The 17637-nt window shown below is 40.3% G+C and overlaps 1 protein-coding gene across 2 annotated transcripts; it reads left to right on the top strand.

The window, feature by feature from the left end:
• Positions 1–102: 102 nt before the first annotated feature.
• Positions 103–17555, top strand: LETM2 (leucine zipper and EF-hand containing transmembrane protein 2; the record flags this gene model as incomplete). 2 transcript variants are annotated; one of them, XM_081127571.1, is made up of 10 exons in its annotated part: positions 103–149; positions 1366–1819; positions 2445–2588; positions 6666–6803; positions 7238–7438; positions 8603–8722; positions 11305–11418; positions 13650–13742; positions 14049–14150; positions 14871–17555. In XM_081127571.1, the coding sequence occupies 10 exons, from the start codon at positions 103–105 to the stop codon at positions 14931–14933; spliced, it is 1476 nt and encodes a 491-aa protein (XP_080983697.1). In that variant the 3' UTR covers positions 14934–17555. The 2 variants fall into 2 exon arrangements, with proteins under 2 accessions (XP_080983697.1, XP_080983698.1); XM_081127572.1 differs by lacking the exon at positions 2445–2588.
• Positions 17556–17637: the final 82 nt, after the last annotated feature.

The raw sequence follows: 17637 nt of genomic DNA on the forward strand, positions 1-17637 counted from the left end.
AGTCCAGATACCTTTATAATTGATGTGTTTTTCAAATACTGAATTGTTTACTTACTCCTTCTGCCTAGGTACCTATGTTGACTAGTTGAGACAAATATAAATATGGCCTTCTACTGTTATAATAAAGTCTTAGTTATTGCCCGAACAAGGTAAGCCTTGGAATTTTTCTCCTGCCCCCAATATTTATGTGAACTTTATTCTTCTAGATGGAAAAGATAAGTGTAAAAAGATAGGCTTAGTACACAATTAAAGCTTTGTTGGTTTTAACTGTTTAAACCTTTGGATTGACACCAAAGTTTTAGGAAGCTGAAATCTTAATGTATTTAAGCTTATCCCAAATTTTCAATATGCTTTGGAACTCAGGCTGAGTAATTTTGTAGATGTGTAGTACAGGTAAGATAGATGATGTGAAGGTTTTAGAATGTCATTGATGAATGTTACATGAAGCCCTTACATATAAAAAGGAGTCAAGTGGCTGGCAAACAAGCCAGTCCTAGGGCCTATACCTTCCCAGCAAGGTCTGTTATCATTTATTTATTACAAAGAATATTTACCAAGAACTTAACTATGTGCAGGATACATTGTACATCTTCCCTTTTAGCCATTCAAAAAGTGTTTTATCTTGGCATGCTTCAAAAACAAAGAATGGAAAAAGCCATCTCTTTGCCAAAAGAAGTCTCTTTGCCAGGAACTTTCTTTGCCTAGATAATCTTATTTTTATTTTCAAACAATCTGATGTGCTAGTTTAACTGAAGATTGTGAGCAGTTGCAAAAGTAGAATGTAGAAGATCACTGGCTGGGGTGCCTAGTTCTAGTTCTTACTCCTAAGGTTCTTTAGGAATCTTAGGTGAAGGGCATTTCGGCTGTAAGTGCCTCTCACTTGAGGGAATCCATGGGCACTACATAGACAAGGCAATCTTATGTGATTAGTTAACCCCCAAAGGGACCTTGAAGTGCTTCATTCAAATAATATTCCTACTGTCAGTACAGTAGGCGAAGGCAGAAGTCTTCCACCTGTTTTCTGGTTGTAGATAGAGACAGAACTTTCAGACATAACCCCTGGTGAGAAAATATTTGCTGTTAGATTTTTAAATGAATAGTTGCAGAGTTCCTAACTTCTAATATAGCAATTATTCTTAGGCATAAGCCTATTACTATTTCTTAGAGTGTATTATTCAATCATAAAGCTTACTGTTCTTCAACTGGGATAAAAAGTTATATTTCATTTACTAATGAACATCATCCACTTTAAAATACAGGCTTTAAAACTATTGTTTATTTTAACCAGATACAGTATCTATTTCTTTAACTTTTAAGTTTGCAATCATTTGTACTCAACTCAGAGGACGTTGCTCTTTATTCCAGATTCCCTATCCATTTTGTCCATCCTACCTGCTCTTCTTATCTCCCATCACTTGCATTTCTTCACTTGCCAGATTCCCATTTAAATAAAACATATATGAAGAACTATGGAAGCAAGAAGTACCCCTATCCTAGTCAGTCAGGCAATAAAGTACTTCACTTACGAACTAGGATAATACAAAAGGTACACACATCAAGTTGCTGGCTGCAAGAAGTCCCTGGTAAACCTCAGCTGGAGCAACCCTCCACAAAGCCACAGGTGACAAGCCCTCAGCCCACGAAAGAAAATGGTATGAAGACTAAGGAAGAAAAGCGATCTTACAGACAAAGAATTATGGGTGAACTTAAATATTATTACAGTGGATTCCATTTGCTTTGGATTGACACCAAAGTTGCTGCCAGAATGAGTTGGAGGCTGTTGCATGGACAGGTGCTGACCAGACGAGAGAGACGACGGGTAGGCAAGAATCATATTTAGGAAAGAAAATGTAAAGTTAAAATGAACTATTTAGGAACCAAGCTTTAAACTCAACCTAAAACTCATTTTAACAAATCCCAAAGTAGAAATAGCAAATGATGGTGAGAATGAGAATTTCTTATTGAGTTTCTTGTCTGCAACTGACTTGCTGTACAACTTTAGGCAAAATTCTTAAAATTTGTATATATTTGCCTATGGAATGGTTATAATTGTGTTTTCTAATCTCTCCAAGGAGCTGCAGGTTTGATCTGTGCATCTGAAGTACAGAGTGTTGTTAATATATTAAGTGTACACATTAAAAACCAATTTTAACAGATACTATGTTATTCAACAGACCCCTAAGTTAGATGAAAGCTACGAGATACCGATAATATGTTTTGATTGTCATAGATTTCCTTGAGGCTACCCCATACATATTACTTCAGAGCTGTGATAAAGAGGAAAATTCCACCTTTCCCTTTTATAAACAGCTGCAAAAAATGTCTTGTGTTCTCAACACTTTAAGAGCCAAACAAGCTTTTTAGTTTGGGGGGGTTGCTTATTTGTTTGTTGGTTTGGCGCATCCTAAACTAATAGATGTTGCATGTGCTGTTCAATCCCTTAGCTATTGAGGACGTGCGTTGATTTATTCCGCTTGGTTCCATTTGTGGTGTTCATAATTGTACCCTTCATGGAACTCTTATTGCCAGTGTTTCTGAAACTCTTCCCAGAGATGTTGCCATCAACTTTTGAGCGTGATTCCAAAATGGTATGTAGGAGTTTTTAACTTTTAAAAAACAAATAGACTTCAATTTTTAGAGAAGTTTTTAGGTTTTCAGAAAAATTGAACAGTGAGTACAGAGAATCCTCAGGTACCTCCTCCCCCCTTTCCACCATTATTAACATCTTACATTAGTATGGTACATTTGTTGCAATCGAAGAACCAATATATATACATTATTATTAATTAAAGCTTATACTCTACATTAGGGTTCTCCCTTTGTGTAGTATAGTTTTATTGGTTTTGACAAATGCACGCCATCTATCCACCATCACAGTGTCCTATTGCCCTAAAAATCCCATGGTTCACATGTTTGTCCCTCTTCCCCCTATCCTTCAACCTGAGGCAACTGCTGATCTTTTTACTGTCTCTATAGTTTTGTCTTTTCTAGAATGTCATATAGTTGGAACCATATAATACGTAGTTTTTTCATACTGGCTCCTTTCCCATAGCAATATGTTTCCTCAGTGTCTTTTCATGCCTCATTTCTTTCTATCACAGCATCATATTTCATTGTATGGATGTACCACAATTTACTCATTCACCTATTGAAGGACATCTTGGTAGCTTCCAATTTTTGGCAATTATGAATAAAGCTGCTAAAAATACCCATGTGCAGGTTTTTGCGTAGACATAAGCTTTCAACTCATTTGGGTAAATACCTAGGAGAGCAATTGCTGGATTGTATATAGTAAGACTATGTTTAGTTATGTAAGAAATCGATAAACTGTCTTCCAAAGTAGCTGTATGATTTGTGTTCCCACCAGCAACGAACAAGATGAGAGTTTCTGTTGCTCTATATCTTCATCAACATTCGGTGGTGTAGTGCTTTGAGTATTAGCCATTCTAATAGGTGTGCAGTGGTATCTCATTGTTATTTTAATTTATAATTTTTCAATGACATTTGATATTGAGCATCTTTCCATGTGCTTATTTGCCATCTATATACCTTCTTTGGGGAGGTGTCTGTTCAGATCTTTTGCCCACTTATTAATGGGGTTGTTCATTTTCTTATTGTTGGGATTTAAGAGTACTTCATATATTTTTGGGTGCAAGTTCTTTATCAGGTATGTGTTTTGCAAATGTTTTTCTTCCAGACTGTGGCTTGTCTTTTCCTTCTCTTAACTGTGTCTTTTGCTGAACAAATGTTTTACATTTAAATGAAGTACAACCTGATTTTTTCTCTCTTGGATCATGCTTTTGGTGTTGTATCTAAAAACTTGCCAAATCCAAGGTCACCTATAATTTTCTCCTCGGTGTTTTATAGTTTTGAGTTTTACACTGGAGTCTATGGTCCATGTTGAGTTATTGTTCTATTTTTTAGGAAAGTCCTAGAACACTTTCATGGCTTTGGTGGTGGGGAGGAGGAGGTCTGCCCAGAACCTCTTGGTCGGGTGAGCCACGTCCCCTTCACCGTCACGGGCGTCTGGCTGCCAGGGTGGCGCTGGCCAGGTGGGCCGCAGCCCTGTGCAGATCTGGGCAGTACCTGTCCTGGCAGCTCCTGTGCCCCGTGGCTGCCAGGGTGGCGCTGGCCGGGTGGGCCGCAGCCCTGTGCAGATCTGGGCAGTACCTGTCCTGGCAGCTCCTGTGCCCCATGGCCTGGCCTTCGTACTGACGGCGGCCCGCACCTACGTTGCCGGCTTCCGCTGGCGGCATCTCCACTTCAGCACGACCGCCACACCTTTGCCATCACCATCGGCTCCACACCCACTGTCTTACGGTGAATCAGCTGGCTGTTGAGCTATGGTGGAAGGAGTTGCGGGCCTTCGGATTATTGGGTTCGCTGCTGTAAGTCCGCTTGTTCTCTAGATCAGGAGGAAGCTGGAGCAGTAGCCCCACCAGCCAGTGCAGGTGGGTAGACAGGGCCGCAGTTCCTCTTGGCTGGAGACAGAAAGAGCAAGAGAATTTTAAAGAAAGGTGTAACATCAGTGTCGAGAGTGTGTGTGTATGTATGTATGTATGTATGTATGTATGTATTGGTTCCCTGACCCAGAATCGAACCTGCCACCTTTCAGTGCATGGGACAAAGTTTCATCCAAGTGAGCTACACCAGCCAGGGCAAGAGTAATTTTTTCCATGTGGATATCCAGTTTTTCCAGCACCATTTGTTGAAAAAACTACCCCCCTCCATTGAACTTTAACTTATTTTTAACTGTTGAAAAGTAAAGCAAACATAACAACTTATTACAGTGACTACTTGAACAGCAGGCATGCTCCACTCAGTCAAGCAGACCCTTTAGGGCTTATGAGTAAGTATCTCTGAGAAGAGGGCGTCCCCATTTGATGATCACTGTGAAGGTGACGAGCTAGAATACCGAGACAGCCCCTCATTCTCTTTATTCTTTGCCTCTCTCCTAGACAATGGTATGAAGATATGAACACAATAGTATGAGGGGACAAAGAGGGCAACTTTTAGATCAGATTGGGAAATGTTTTACAGAAAAGGTAACTTTGGGAGCCCAGACTTAAAGAGCGGCAAAATTTTTTAACCCAGTGTTTGAAAGGCATTCTGGATAGAAAGAATAGCACTTAAAATGGCTTAATGGTGTAAAAGAGTATGACATAACCAGAGACCACTGACTGATTCTTTATGGTTGGAACACATGGTAGATGCTCAATAAGAGGATGGATGGATGGATGGATGGATGGATATGGATATAGATGGATGAAATAAATGACTAAAAATTGTATTGACTAATGGTAATGACTAATCATGGTATTGCCATTGTGTGAGTTTTTTGGTTGAGTCTTTTAAGATCTTTCTAAAAACCAATGATTGCTATGATTGGGGTGATCATTAGAATCTCTTGGGAACTTAAAACATGTGTATATATAACATACATATTCCTGTTTCTCTGTACCCCTGAGTCCTGACCATGGTTATTTTGAAAAGGCCACCACACTGCATTTCTGCTGGTGAACAAGGATTTAGAAGTAATGGTTAACATAGTATCTTAAGAGTATACACTTAATTCTCCTTTGTATAGTGCTTTGTTCGTATCTGTTATAGCACTTAACTCATTGTATTATAATAAATTGTGTCTGTTTTACATTACTTAAACTATAAGCTATTTTAGCATAGAGTTAATTACCTAGTTTTCTTTGTTCATGGCCCAAGCAAAATCCAGGGCCACTCAGACTAAGGGTTTGTTCAACTAGCAGTCTAGATGGTTTGCACCAGGTTAAGAAATTATCTCATTTATAAATAACTCAGACAACCCAAATGCCCATCAATAGACAAGTGGATATAAAAGCTGTAGTACATATATACAATGGAATATTACTCAGCCATAAAAAAGAATGCAATCTTATTTACTATTGAGACAGCTTGGATGGACCTAAAAGGTATTATGCTAAGTAAAATAAGTCAGTCAGAGAAAGACAAATATCATATGATTTCACTTACATGTGGAATCTAAAGAACAAAATAAATGGTCAAACAAAACAGAAATAGACTCAAACGTACAGAGAACACTTGTATTGCTAGTTGCCAGAGTGGAAAGGGTTGAGGGCTGGGTGAAAAGGGTGAAGGGATTAAGAAATACTCATTGGTAGTTACAAAATAGTCATGGGGATGTAAAGTACAGCATAGGGAACATAGTCAATAATATTGTCATAACTATGTGTGGTGCCAGGTGGGTACTTGAAATATCAGGGAAACCGTGTAAAGTACATGATTATCTAACCACTATACTGTACACCTGAAACTAATACAAAACAGTGTTGAATATAAACTGTAATTGAAAAATTTTAAAAAAAGGAAATAGTATCTCATTCTAAATAATGACAAAGCCTACCACTGAGGGGATATTTTGGATTTATCCAATATTTATGATCATTGTATTAGAGATAAATAAAAGGTAAGATTAGGGAGATAGGTTGCAAATAGAGGCTACTTTTTATTTGCTCTGGTTCTCATGGAACCCACTCAGTCAGGTCTGAAAATAATATTAACGCACGAGACAGGGATGGGCGAGAATAAGGTAACAGTTATTTTTCCTGCATCTTCATCTACTAAGTCATAATCATAAAGGGTTGGTTAACTGTTCCTTTTCTATTGTTAAGGAAGAAAAACAGAAAAAGAAAATGGTTGTCAAGTTGGAACTAGCAAAATTTCTTCAAGAAACAATTACAGAAATGGCAAAGAGGAACAAAGCCACGCTGGAAGAGGCCTCTAAACAGTTCTCGTCCTATGTCAAACAGGTGTCAGTCTTGGATATAACACCAAGCAACTTCTGGGCTGGGAGCTTTATGAAAAATGCATGTCATCATGGATCGTCTAAATTGTTTACAGTCTCTGAATTTGCAAATCTAAGTTGTATAGATACGATATTGCAAATGTTTATTTGCAGAAATGTCTGTCTTAAAGCAGCCAATGTGCTGAAGACGATGATAACTTCTTGGGAAGAACAGTAGAATTAGCCAACCGTTTGTTTGAATGATTCCTGATTTTTTTATTTGATTTAGGCCGACTTCAGATTCCTTTACCCCTCCTTGTACCAGATGCCCCATTTCCAGACCTAAGGTAGAAGCCATAAGTGCTTTGACGTGTCTTTCAAATAGTCTATTAGGAAAGTTAAATTGAGTAGGAAACACATTTTAATTGCTTAATTGGGTCCTTTTGTTCCATTGCCTAGGTCCAGACAGGCCACAAGCCTAGTACAAAGGAGATAGTTCGCTTTTCCAAACTATTTGAGGATGAGCTAACCCTGGAGCACTTAGGTCGACCTCAGCTGGTTGCCCTTTGCAAACTGCTAGAACTGCCATCTTTTGGAACCAACAATTTGCTTCGCTTTCAGCTCCTGATGAAACTGAAGTCTATAAAAGCAGATGATAAAGTGAGAGCTTAACTGTATCTGTAGGGTACTAGCAAGGCATTGGGAGATATCTTAGGGTGGCTTTGTGATACAATGCAGTATCTTCTGTTAGGTCTGCTCATGGACCGGTTCTAGGAAAATGAGTGGTTTTAACAGCCATTACCATGACAACCTGAACCTTGATTACTCATTTTAAGAGTTATTGTACTCTGACCCATTTTCTTGAGAAGGCCACTGTAGTTTGGATGTCTTAGCTGGGATAAATGTGAAGCAGTTAGGACTCACTGGGAAAGAACAGCAGCTCAGTAGATTCCTGAGTCTTCTGCCAAGGACAGGACTCTACCCCCAACACCTCTGCTCCTGTCCCAAAGAGCTGGTGCCAAAGCAAATATTCTCCTGGGTGAGCTGGCATGGTAAGAAGGAGTGGCACAATGTAATGCAGGGAGGGAAAGCAGCGCCTAGACACCTGTGGGAGAAAGGCACCATTTGGACTATACCTACTAATTAGACTCCTTTAAAAAATGGAAAACATCTTTCTTGAATCTGAATCAGATGCTTTAAAACATTCTGCCTGAGAGAGCAGGATTCTCAGAACTGAGATGCATGATCCCATCGGCCCCATTTAGATTTCAGTTGTTGTTTTCAGAACTTTGGAATAAACAATACTGGTCCCAGGAGCATCACAGTTTTGGGTCACACCAAGCAAAAACTCTGTTATTTATTGAGAGAGTTTGTGGACCAGAGAGAGCCATTCCTGGGGTGTTGGCGGGGAATAGGGGAAAAAGAGCACCACTGGGACATGCAACAGGTGGTACAGAGAAAGCTTTTCAAGTGAAATATTTTTTAAATGAATCAGAAAGCTGCCATGAAAGAGGAGAGCAGGAACCTCGCAAGCAGGCAAATGCAAATCAAGAGGGAAAATAATTACTTTGGTGACAGAGTATTAAGGAGAAGTTATCTAAATATCTCTGACCTTAAAATCCTCTTGGCAGGATTCCCTTCATCTAAACTGCCACACCTTCCTAAGTCACCTTGCTTTTATAGATGCCTGGCCTTTGCAGCAGTCAGTGCTGGGGACAAAGGGTTGGAAGCACCAGATCCTGTGTTTCCTCTGATTAGTTGGAATTTAGGGATTAGGTAAAATTGGAACCGAAAGAGCCAATACCATTCCTACATTTCTTTCAGATAATTGCCAAAGAAGGGGTGGGTGCTTTGAGTGTGTCAGAACTACAAGCTGCCTGTAGGGCCCGAGGGATGAGATCACTGGGTCTCACTGAAGAACAACTGAGACAACAGCTCACAGAGGCAAGTAACAGCTTTCCTGGGCCCCTTTCACTAGCTTTCCTACAATTTGCAGACCTCATTTTGCAATTTCTACTTTGCAAGCAAACTATCTTACCTAATTTGCTTTATTTTATTGAGCAGTGGGATACCAAAGCAGCTAGATTTTTTTTTACTGAGACAAGGTATTGTATTAGTTTTCTATTGCTACATAACAGATGATCACATGTTTAGTGGCTTAAAACCACGCCCATTTATTAGCTCATGGTCCTGTAGGTCAGAGGTGCAGGCTGTGCTCCTTCCTGGAGGCTGTGGAGGGAGACTCCACTTCCAAGTTCATTCAGTTTGTTGGCTGAATTTAGTTCCTTGCAGCTGCAGGACTGAGGTCCTTGATCCCTTACTGGCTGTCGGCCCTGGGCTAGTCAGTCCTGGAGGCCACCAGCATTCCTTACCTCTGGTCGCCTCCATCTGCAAAGAACTTCTCACATGCCAACCTCCCACATGCTTTAAATCTTGGGACTTTCCTTGTTTTTGAGACCTAGCTCCAGATTTAAAGGTCTCATGTGATTAGGTGAGACCTTCCTGGATAATCTTCCCATTTTGACATTGACTGACTTGGGACTTTAATTATATCTATAGAATCCCTTCATAGCAGCACCTAGATTATTGTTTGATTGAATAACTGGGAGAAGGTGTGGGTTCATGAGGGACTGGGAATTTGGAGTCCACCTTAGAATTTTGCCTAATCCAGGTATTGTAAGGGCTTGGGCAAACTCTCTAATACAAGGCCTGTCATCCGTGTGTCTCCATCTGCAGGTATGGCCTTGCCAGTGGCCCACCTGGACTGCTTTCCCAATTAGTGCCCCAAACCAATGTAAAGTGTTAGCTTTGGTATCCGATGTTTAATATTTTCCCTTAGATAACATATTTTAACTAAATTTAATGCTTTTTTCCCCTTCAAATTATAAGAGAAAGTGTTTTTAGAAAGTTACAGAGGTAGTAGAAGTGAGCCAGCTGGGCTGTGTAGGCTCAGGAAACAAGTCAGAGGCAGAAGAAGGGCCCTTGGAGCTTAGATGAGACAAAGGTAAAGGTAACACGGCTGGGGGAAGGAGAAGGCACAGGCGTGCTACCAAGAGGCAGAGTGCACCTAAATTTAGTGCTTTAAAACAAAGAAGTAACTCCTATTAAAATTCTCATTCCTGTAACTGTGAAAAGTACTATAAAGTGTACACAAATTATTTTGGGACAGGAGCCATTGCTGTGACTTTGGAACCATGTCAGGTAGCTTTCCTCTTCCATGCTGTACCTGCTCTGATTGGCAGATGGACATATTGTAGAGCAGTGCTAAAATAATTTGTTTCTGGAACAGAGTATTACTTGGGTTCAGCTGTCAAGTTTCTTTCTTGCAAGGGTGTATCATTTTACAACCCCACTACAAGGGAGTGAGGATACTAATCCAACCACGTGATATGCAGCACTATGTACTATTATTCAAAAAAATCCTGAATTAGGATATGGGAAGACACTTCCTAGAAAGGAAAATAAAATTCATAAACATGAAACATCTTAACTTCATAATAAGATAAAGCTATGAGATACCACATTTGCCTATTATATTGGCAAAGATCAGAGTTTGATAATATACCATGTTGGTGAGTGGGTGGGGAGGGGGCACTTATACATTGCTGGTAAAAATTTCTGTGGAGGTTTGGCAGTATCTTTCAAAATTTTTAAATGTATTTACTTTGACCTAGCAATTTCACTTCTAGGAATTTATCCTATGTTCTTGCATATGTGCAAAATGTCGTATCAAAAGATGATCCATGGCGGCATTGTTTGTAACAGCAAAGGATAAGAAACTGCCTAAAATGCATTAATAGGAGTATAATCAAATAAATCATGGCATTTCCATACAGTGGAATCCTTTAAGATGTTTAAAAAGGAGGCAGCTCGATGTCTACTGATATGAATCAATCTGCAGGATGAAATAGTTCAGTGAAAAAAAGCAAGGACAAAAGTATATTAACTTACCCCTTGTGTAAAGATAAAAAAAAAAAATCTTTTGTATTTGCATAGGATATCTCTGGAAGGTTATATAAGGAACTGGTTATATAAGGAACCAGTGATTGCTTCTAGGGAGGGAAACAGTGTAGCAAGAGAAGAAGGGTAGAAGGCAGGCCTATTTTGCTTGATTTCATTCGATCTTTTGAATTTTGTCTTGCGCATATATTATTGATGTAGAAAAATACATGTGTTTTGAAGCTTGGCCAATTTGGTACTTGAAAACTTACATCTCATTCTCATTTTAATGTTTATTTCTATGGTTTTGAATGAGGCTGTTTTATTCTTTAACATCTACTTTGTGTCCAAGAGAAGATAACGTAGCTTCTTTGATCCACAATTGGTTTGAGAGTTCCCACTGGAGGGGGAGGTGCCGTACAGCCACTTTCTGCAGAAGCCGGACGAACGTTCTTAGCCTCATTCAACCATGAGTTATCAGCCGGTGCCTGGGAAGCTGTCAAGCCTGGGAAGCAGTAGACGACGGGTCACATCCAGTGCTAACACTCTGTGATTCTATCATGTTTTATTTCCCTCCCATTCTCCAGTGGCAGGACCTCCACCTGAAGGAGAATGTCCCCCCTTCTCTTTTGCTCCTGTCACGAACCTTCTACCTGATAGATGTGAAGCCAAAGCCAGTTAAGATCCCACTAAGTGGAGAGGTGAGTAACTGGGCTCACGGGCCTCTCACCAAATGTCTTATTTTCTATTGCAGTCAGAGTAGGCATTTCTTTTGGTATATCTTTTGGAATTTGGCCTTAGAATCTTTTTTAAATTCCAAAAAAATATTAAAATCACTGCAACTACCTCTAGCGATAGGGCTGTCACTGCCTTTAATCCCCGGCTTGATTTAGGTGTTTTACCAATAGGAGTCCAGTTTATTCTTCCTCCTTAACTATCTAGTCTTCAGGCTGTTCCCACCACTTTCCCCTCTGAGACTGAATTGTTCCTGTTATGTTTTATTTGTCCAGATTCCTATTAATTTTCAAGCAGTGAATGGCCAATCTAGCATGTAAACTTTTTGTCTTCCTACAACTCATTTTCTTTTTTTAAAATCAGGATATTTTTGCCATTGCTTTTCAGAGAGTGGAAGGGGGTGGAGAGAGAGAGAAACATCGATATGAGAGAGACACAGCGATTGGTTGCCTCAAAGAGACACCCCGACTGGGGCCAGGGATCGAGCCTGCAACTGAGGTACACGCCTTTGGCTGGAACCGAACCCAGGACCCTTCAGTCTGAGAGCTGGTGCTCTAACCATTGAGCCAAACCAGCCAGGGCTATAACTCACTTTTTTTCTTTTTTAAAAAAAACAAACACATATCTTTATTGATTTCAGAGAGAGGAAAGGAGGGGGAGAGAGATAGAAACATCAATAATGAGAGAGTCATTGATCGGCTGCCTCCTGCACCCCGGGCATGTGCTCTGACGGGGAATCGAACCCCGACCTCCTGGATCCTAGGTCGATGCTCAACTGCTGAGCCACATCCGGCCGGGCATACAACTCATTTTCTTAATCACTTTTCCTTCATGTTGCCTTTGACTCAGCAGCCTTTTTTCTCCTGGTATTTTCCTGACGAGCCCAGTATTGGCCCAATCACCAGAGCCTCTTGCTCCGGGTCCATGAGGAATGGCCTCTCCCCTTTACCTTGCGTTTTCCTGTCTAACTCAGAACCTGCATGGGTGCGAAAGGAAAAGACCTACAGAGCGTGCAGCACATGTGGTTTAGTAGATTAGACGAAATACTCTAGAGTATTTTTAATCTTAGTTATACTGTTGACTCCTTGGACAAGCCGAGGAAAATTATATGAAGTCCAGCATGAAAAATGCACTTCAGGAGACCCCATCTTGCTTTCCCTCTGCATAGTTCAGAGACTAATCTGGATTTGGGCTTTGCCCAGGAAGGATTCTAGGGAGACTAGCTAAGAGCAATTTTGGAGGACAGACTATGCTCTAAAAGGCAGGCTATTGGGCTCTTACTCTATCTTTGGTCTTCACAATATACCAGAGTTACCTGCCATCCTTAGACTGCTGTCAGGAGCAAGGAAATCTTGCAATAGCACAGTATCTCAGAGCTAAATTTGGGTTCTCAGACTTACTGTGGATGGGCAGAAACTCTTTATCTGGGATGGTTGAGAAAGACCTAGGAATTAAGGACAAAATGACAAATTCCTAGGCATTGTATTGGTTGCTTTTTAAAAAAAATCCATTTTAAAACGTCTATTCTCCATATATACAAAATGAGAACAAGAAGCATGTTAGGTTCTGTAAAAATTTAGAGACATCAAATTGAATATTCTATAATTTTGGATATATGTAGCCCTTTTCCCCCAAAGAACACAAAGGAAGTACTTATTTCCAAAAAGCAGTGATATATTTATTTTTCAAATCTAATTAATATAATTCTTAAAGACAGGTTAGATAGCTATTCTAAAATGCCACCCTCTCCCTCCATTTTCCTTGTTGCCGGAGATTCTATTAAGCAGCACCTACCATTTAAATAACTTTTATCATTTATTAGAAACTAACAATGATAAAGATGTCAATTTTCACTAAGTTATATCAATGCCATTAGAAATAGATAATTGGAGAAATGGCAACTTTTTTTGGAGACTAGAATACCACTAGAGTTGGCAAACCAATTCTAGCTTGTTAATGACTGAGGATTTTAAATTCTAGAATCTAAGTGTGCTCAAAGCTGCAAGGTAAATAATACTAAGTTGCTATTTCAGGGACTTATTTCATGTTACTCATAAAGGGTATATAGTTGGAGGAAGTTAGGGACTTGGTGGAAAGCGAATTGTGCTAGAAAGCACTGACTACTTACTGTAGTAGCTCTTCTGAATTTCTGGAAAAGCAGAAAGCTTATGCTTACATAAAATATTTCTCTGCCTAGGCTCCAAAGATGGATATTCCTGTGGAATCACCTACTTTTCCTGAGTCTAAAGAGAATTTGGTGAACTTGGCCCCTCAACTGAAGGGAACCAAGGTTATGCCATTACTTTTCATATGGTTAATTAGGTTAAAAACTAATATGTTAATTTCTCTATTTTTAACCCCCTTAATGAAACTGAACTTCAGTGGTGTTTTTTAATAAGGAATGCGTATTGTATCATTTGCTCTGTTTCTAAGTTCAACATTTGGCTGTAATTAGGTTCCAGATTTTGCCTCTTGAGTCCTGTGACAGGATGTATAGTAGTTGTTACAGGTTCCTGGTAGTCATGGCGATAGGACTGTAGATCTCATACACATTGTTTTAAAATCAGTAACCCAACTCTCAGTTCTGATGTTTAAGGATGAAAAATTTATGCAACTGCCTCCAGTTCCATCATCACCCGTAACACCATCAACACCTATTTCATTACCTAAAGAATCCATCACTTCTGCTAAAGAAGCTGTAAGTATTACCTTAAAAAAGAAAACCCCTTTCCCTCTAGTTTTAAGGGCAGTGAGAATCTAGAATCGTAACTATGGTAAAACACTACACAGTTCTTCCTGTCATCCAAACAGGAAGCTGTAGGCTGCATTTTAGTCATAACCACTACATTTTTTTAACCTCAATTATCCAAAAGTGAAAAAAAAAAATCAACCAATGCAATTGGGGATCCGACCTAAACATGTTAAGCCTAGAAGCTAATTACAATATAGGCAGATTCTTATTTTCCTTTGTGCCAGATGGAAATAGTTCCCATATGTTGTGTATTTCACAGGATTCATGTCAGGAAATACTAGCAGGAAAGCAATTTAAATCTTAGGAGAAATGCTTGTAAATAAGAAATTACTTATCTATTTTTTTCCCATTTGGATAAAGGAATTTGGGGCAAGGGCAAAAAGCATAACACAAACAGTAGAGGGGTCATGGGAGAGTTGAACTGTGTAGTGAGGGCCTCTACTGGCTCCTGAGGACCAAAGAGCACCGGTGAACACATAGATGGGGTAAACTGCACCCAGAGGCCTGGTTTGCATGTCTTTATTTTTATTACCAAGGTAAATTATAAACTCAGATTTGACTTTGTGGTCTGTCATTATTTTGATTAAGAAAACCAAAAAGCGACTCCTAAAGAACTTACACATCTAATTGTGACCAGGGCTTAACATCCTTATGTTTTGTACCTAGACGCTCCAGGCCAAATCACAAGAGAAAACCCAGAACAGCAAGGCTAGTTCCAAAGGAGCGTAAGGACTACTGGAGGATGACGCTCACTCTCTCCAGCTTCCTGCCCACGGCAGTGGCATTCATAAAAGACCTCCCAGCTAAGACTGTGTCTGCTCTGAGTAGAGGATCAGGGGCAGTCCTTCGAGGCCTTGTAAACATTCCAGATGATGTCAGCAGTGAGACCAAGTTCAGACCATTTAGAAAACTATAATTGCAAAGCCCATTTCCTCTGTGCCATTATGTCATCCCACTAAACTTTGTGTAAAGCACACACCCCCTCCCGCCCCCCGCCCCATGTTGTTTTTAACAGCTTCATATTTGTGCCCATGTCCTTTAAGGGAGGAAATTTTTTGCATAATGGAATCAGCTTTTAGCCCTTAGATACCTTGGCCTCCTTATGGCTTGGTAACCTGAGTAAGAACCTGGAAACTCCAAAAACCATTTTAAGAGCACCTGACCAACTTTTTCAGTGACCCATCAATAGGAATTGTGCCCTGGAAACAAAGTACCTTATGAGATGGAATGGATATTCCCCAGTAAGGTCTTTCTGGATATAAAGCAAAAAGTTCTTGGAGAATAAAATGGGGAGTTAGACTGGCAATCAAAAAGGTTTGGCTGCTGCTCGGCTGTTCTGAGACTTCCCCTCTGGGCCTGCAGGAATCTGGGAGGCTGCCACAATTCTAGCACATATGGCTTTCATTAGCCACCATTTTGCTAGGAAGCATAATTAAGGGTTTAAGACTTAACCATTTGTTTGTGCTGGGTGTGTGTTTTTCTGGTCTGTTTTGTCTTTCACAAACAAGACTATTTGTTAGTCATAGGGGTTGTTAAAGTCTGATATAATCCCCACGCTACCCAGTAACAAATATTATGTTCAGATATTTGTTTGGTGTTTTCTGAATTGCCAATACTGAAAAAAACAACATAATAGATTGCTGTGCAACTAACCAACCACCTTTTCCCCTTGGGGAACGCTTAGGAGGAAAAAGGTACCTCGACCTGTGGGTGACGAAATTAGATTTCTTTACTTGCTGTGAAATTCAAAGCAGTTGGATGGGAATCAGTCAAACCAAGTAAAATACAAATATCCTTGTCTGGGATCACCTACATGAGGACTGTCATCAGCATTTCATAGCAAGGATGTGTGCTTTTTATAAGCTTCCTACACGTCCTCTCCACCAGAGGACAAGCCCTACCTTGTCCTGCTAATGAACTCGGGTTCCTTGAGAATAATGATTCCCTACTATGCAGCATTCCATGGATCTCACCATAGGCCCAGCAAGGTGATTCATAAATTTCCCCACTTTTAAAATGATGGGTGTTTATTTTAATTGATTCCCATTTCAAATGTTGACTGTGGGAAAGGGATTAGCTACGTAACTTGTTGAATCCTGTTCAAGCTGAGTGATTCATCTATACTGCTGGGCTACAATCTTTTTGGCTTTCCCTATGAGCAAAGTGGGCATGGACAGGTCAAGGGGCCCCTGGCTACTTTTGGCCCCCATTGGCCTTCACCCATTTTTGCTTCATAAACTGGCATCTAAGACACATGATACACCTCTTCCCATTCTTATGCTAGTAGCTCAGAAAAGTTCCCGATTGTTAGCTCTAGCCCCAGGCTGAAACCAAGTTAGTGGTGTTCTGGTAAATGATTAACGACCAACTCTGGCAGAGGGGGCTGGGGCTCATTTGTAGCATTTGCAGATTCCAGCGATGTAAATACTCCCACACAGCTGATTTCAAGCCACCAACAGGTCACTGAACAAGTTGGGAAAAGATGTCACAATTGGCTCAAGAACCTGTCCCAGCACAGTACTGACTCCAGCGCCTACTGGAGTAACAAGAGACAATTAAACCTCTAGTTGTCATGTTCATTAAATGCACTACTTTTGTGCACCAGAAGTATAAATGCTTCTAAATACTGTTACTTGCCAAGCCGAGAGAGAACTTGCCCGAGACTGAGTCTTCCTGAACATTTGGGTCTTGCTGACTTTCCTTCTCCCTGGCTCTCATCAGCTGAAGGAATGGGAGGCTGTGCCAGGTTGCTACAGGGCTCTCCTTTCTGTTTCCTACTTTTCCACACAGATACATATACCTCAGTGTATCAGCTGCTAATAATCTCACTGAGTATACTTGTAGGCACTTTCTGAAACCCAACCAGACTTGTGATGTCAGACCTGGCCTGTATCTTAGACACTGAGAATTCTGTTCCAATAGAGGTGTTGGTGCCACTCGACATTCATAGCCCTGCACTTGGGCTAATTCTGTACTTCAATCATTACAAGTCATATTGGTGATATCAAGTAAATGCTCTGTAATGCTAAAACCTAAGCTAAAGATCTCCCAGTCACCACCAGTATACGCCTAATGGAACTTCAAAGCAGACTGGCACATAACCTAACATTGACTGAGATTCTGGCCTGCTGGCTCCTCCAAGTGGCTGCTGATAAACACAGCGACTTCACTGTCTGAGATAGATTTCCTGTTTCATGAGGTTCCATCTTACTTACCTGAGATCAATACATTACATTAGCAGTACCAAGGGACTGATGATCCCCAGTCTATGACAATTAGAAAAGGCAGTATCGATTAATACTGTGGTAATCCCAGGCTCTAGTCTTTTAACCCTCAGGAAACCAGACAAATTCAGTGCCTTGACAGCACATCACCTTCATTAGATAAACTGGATTCCTTTTCTCAGGAGACCCAATCTGGTCATCTAAGTAAA

The sequence above is a fragment of the Miniopterus schreibersii genome (assembly GCF_964146895.1).
Source record: "Miniopterus schreibersii genome assembly, chromosome: 2".
NCBI lineage: Eukaryota > Metazoa > Chordata > Mammalia > Chiroptera > Miniopteridae > Miniopterus > Miniopterus schreibersii.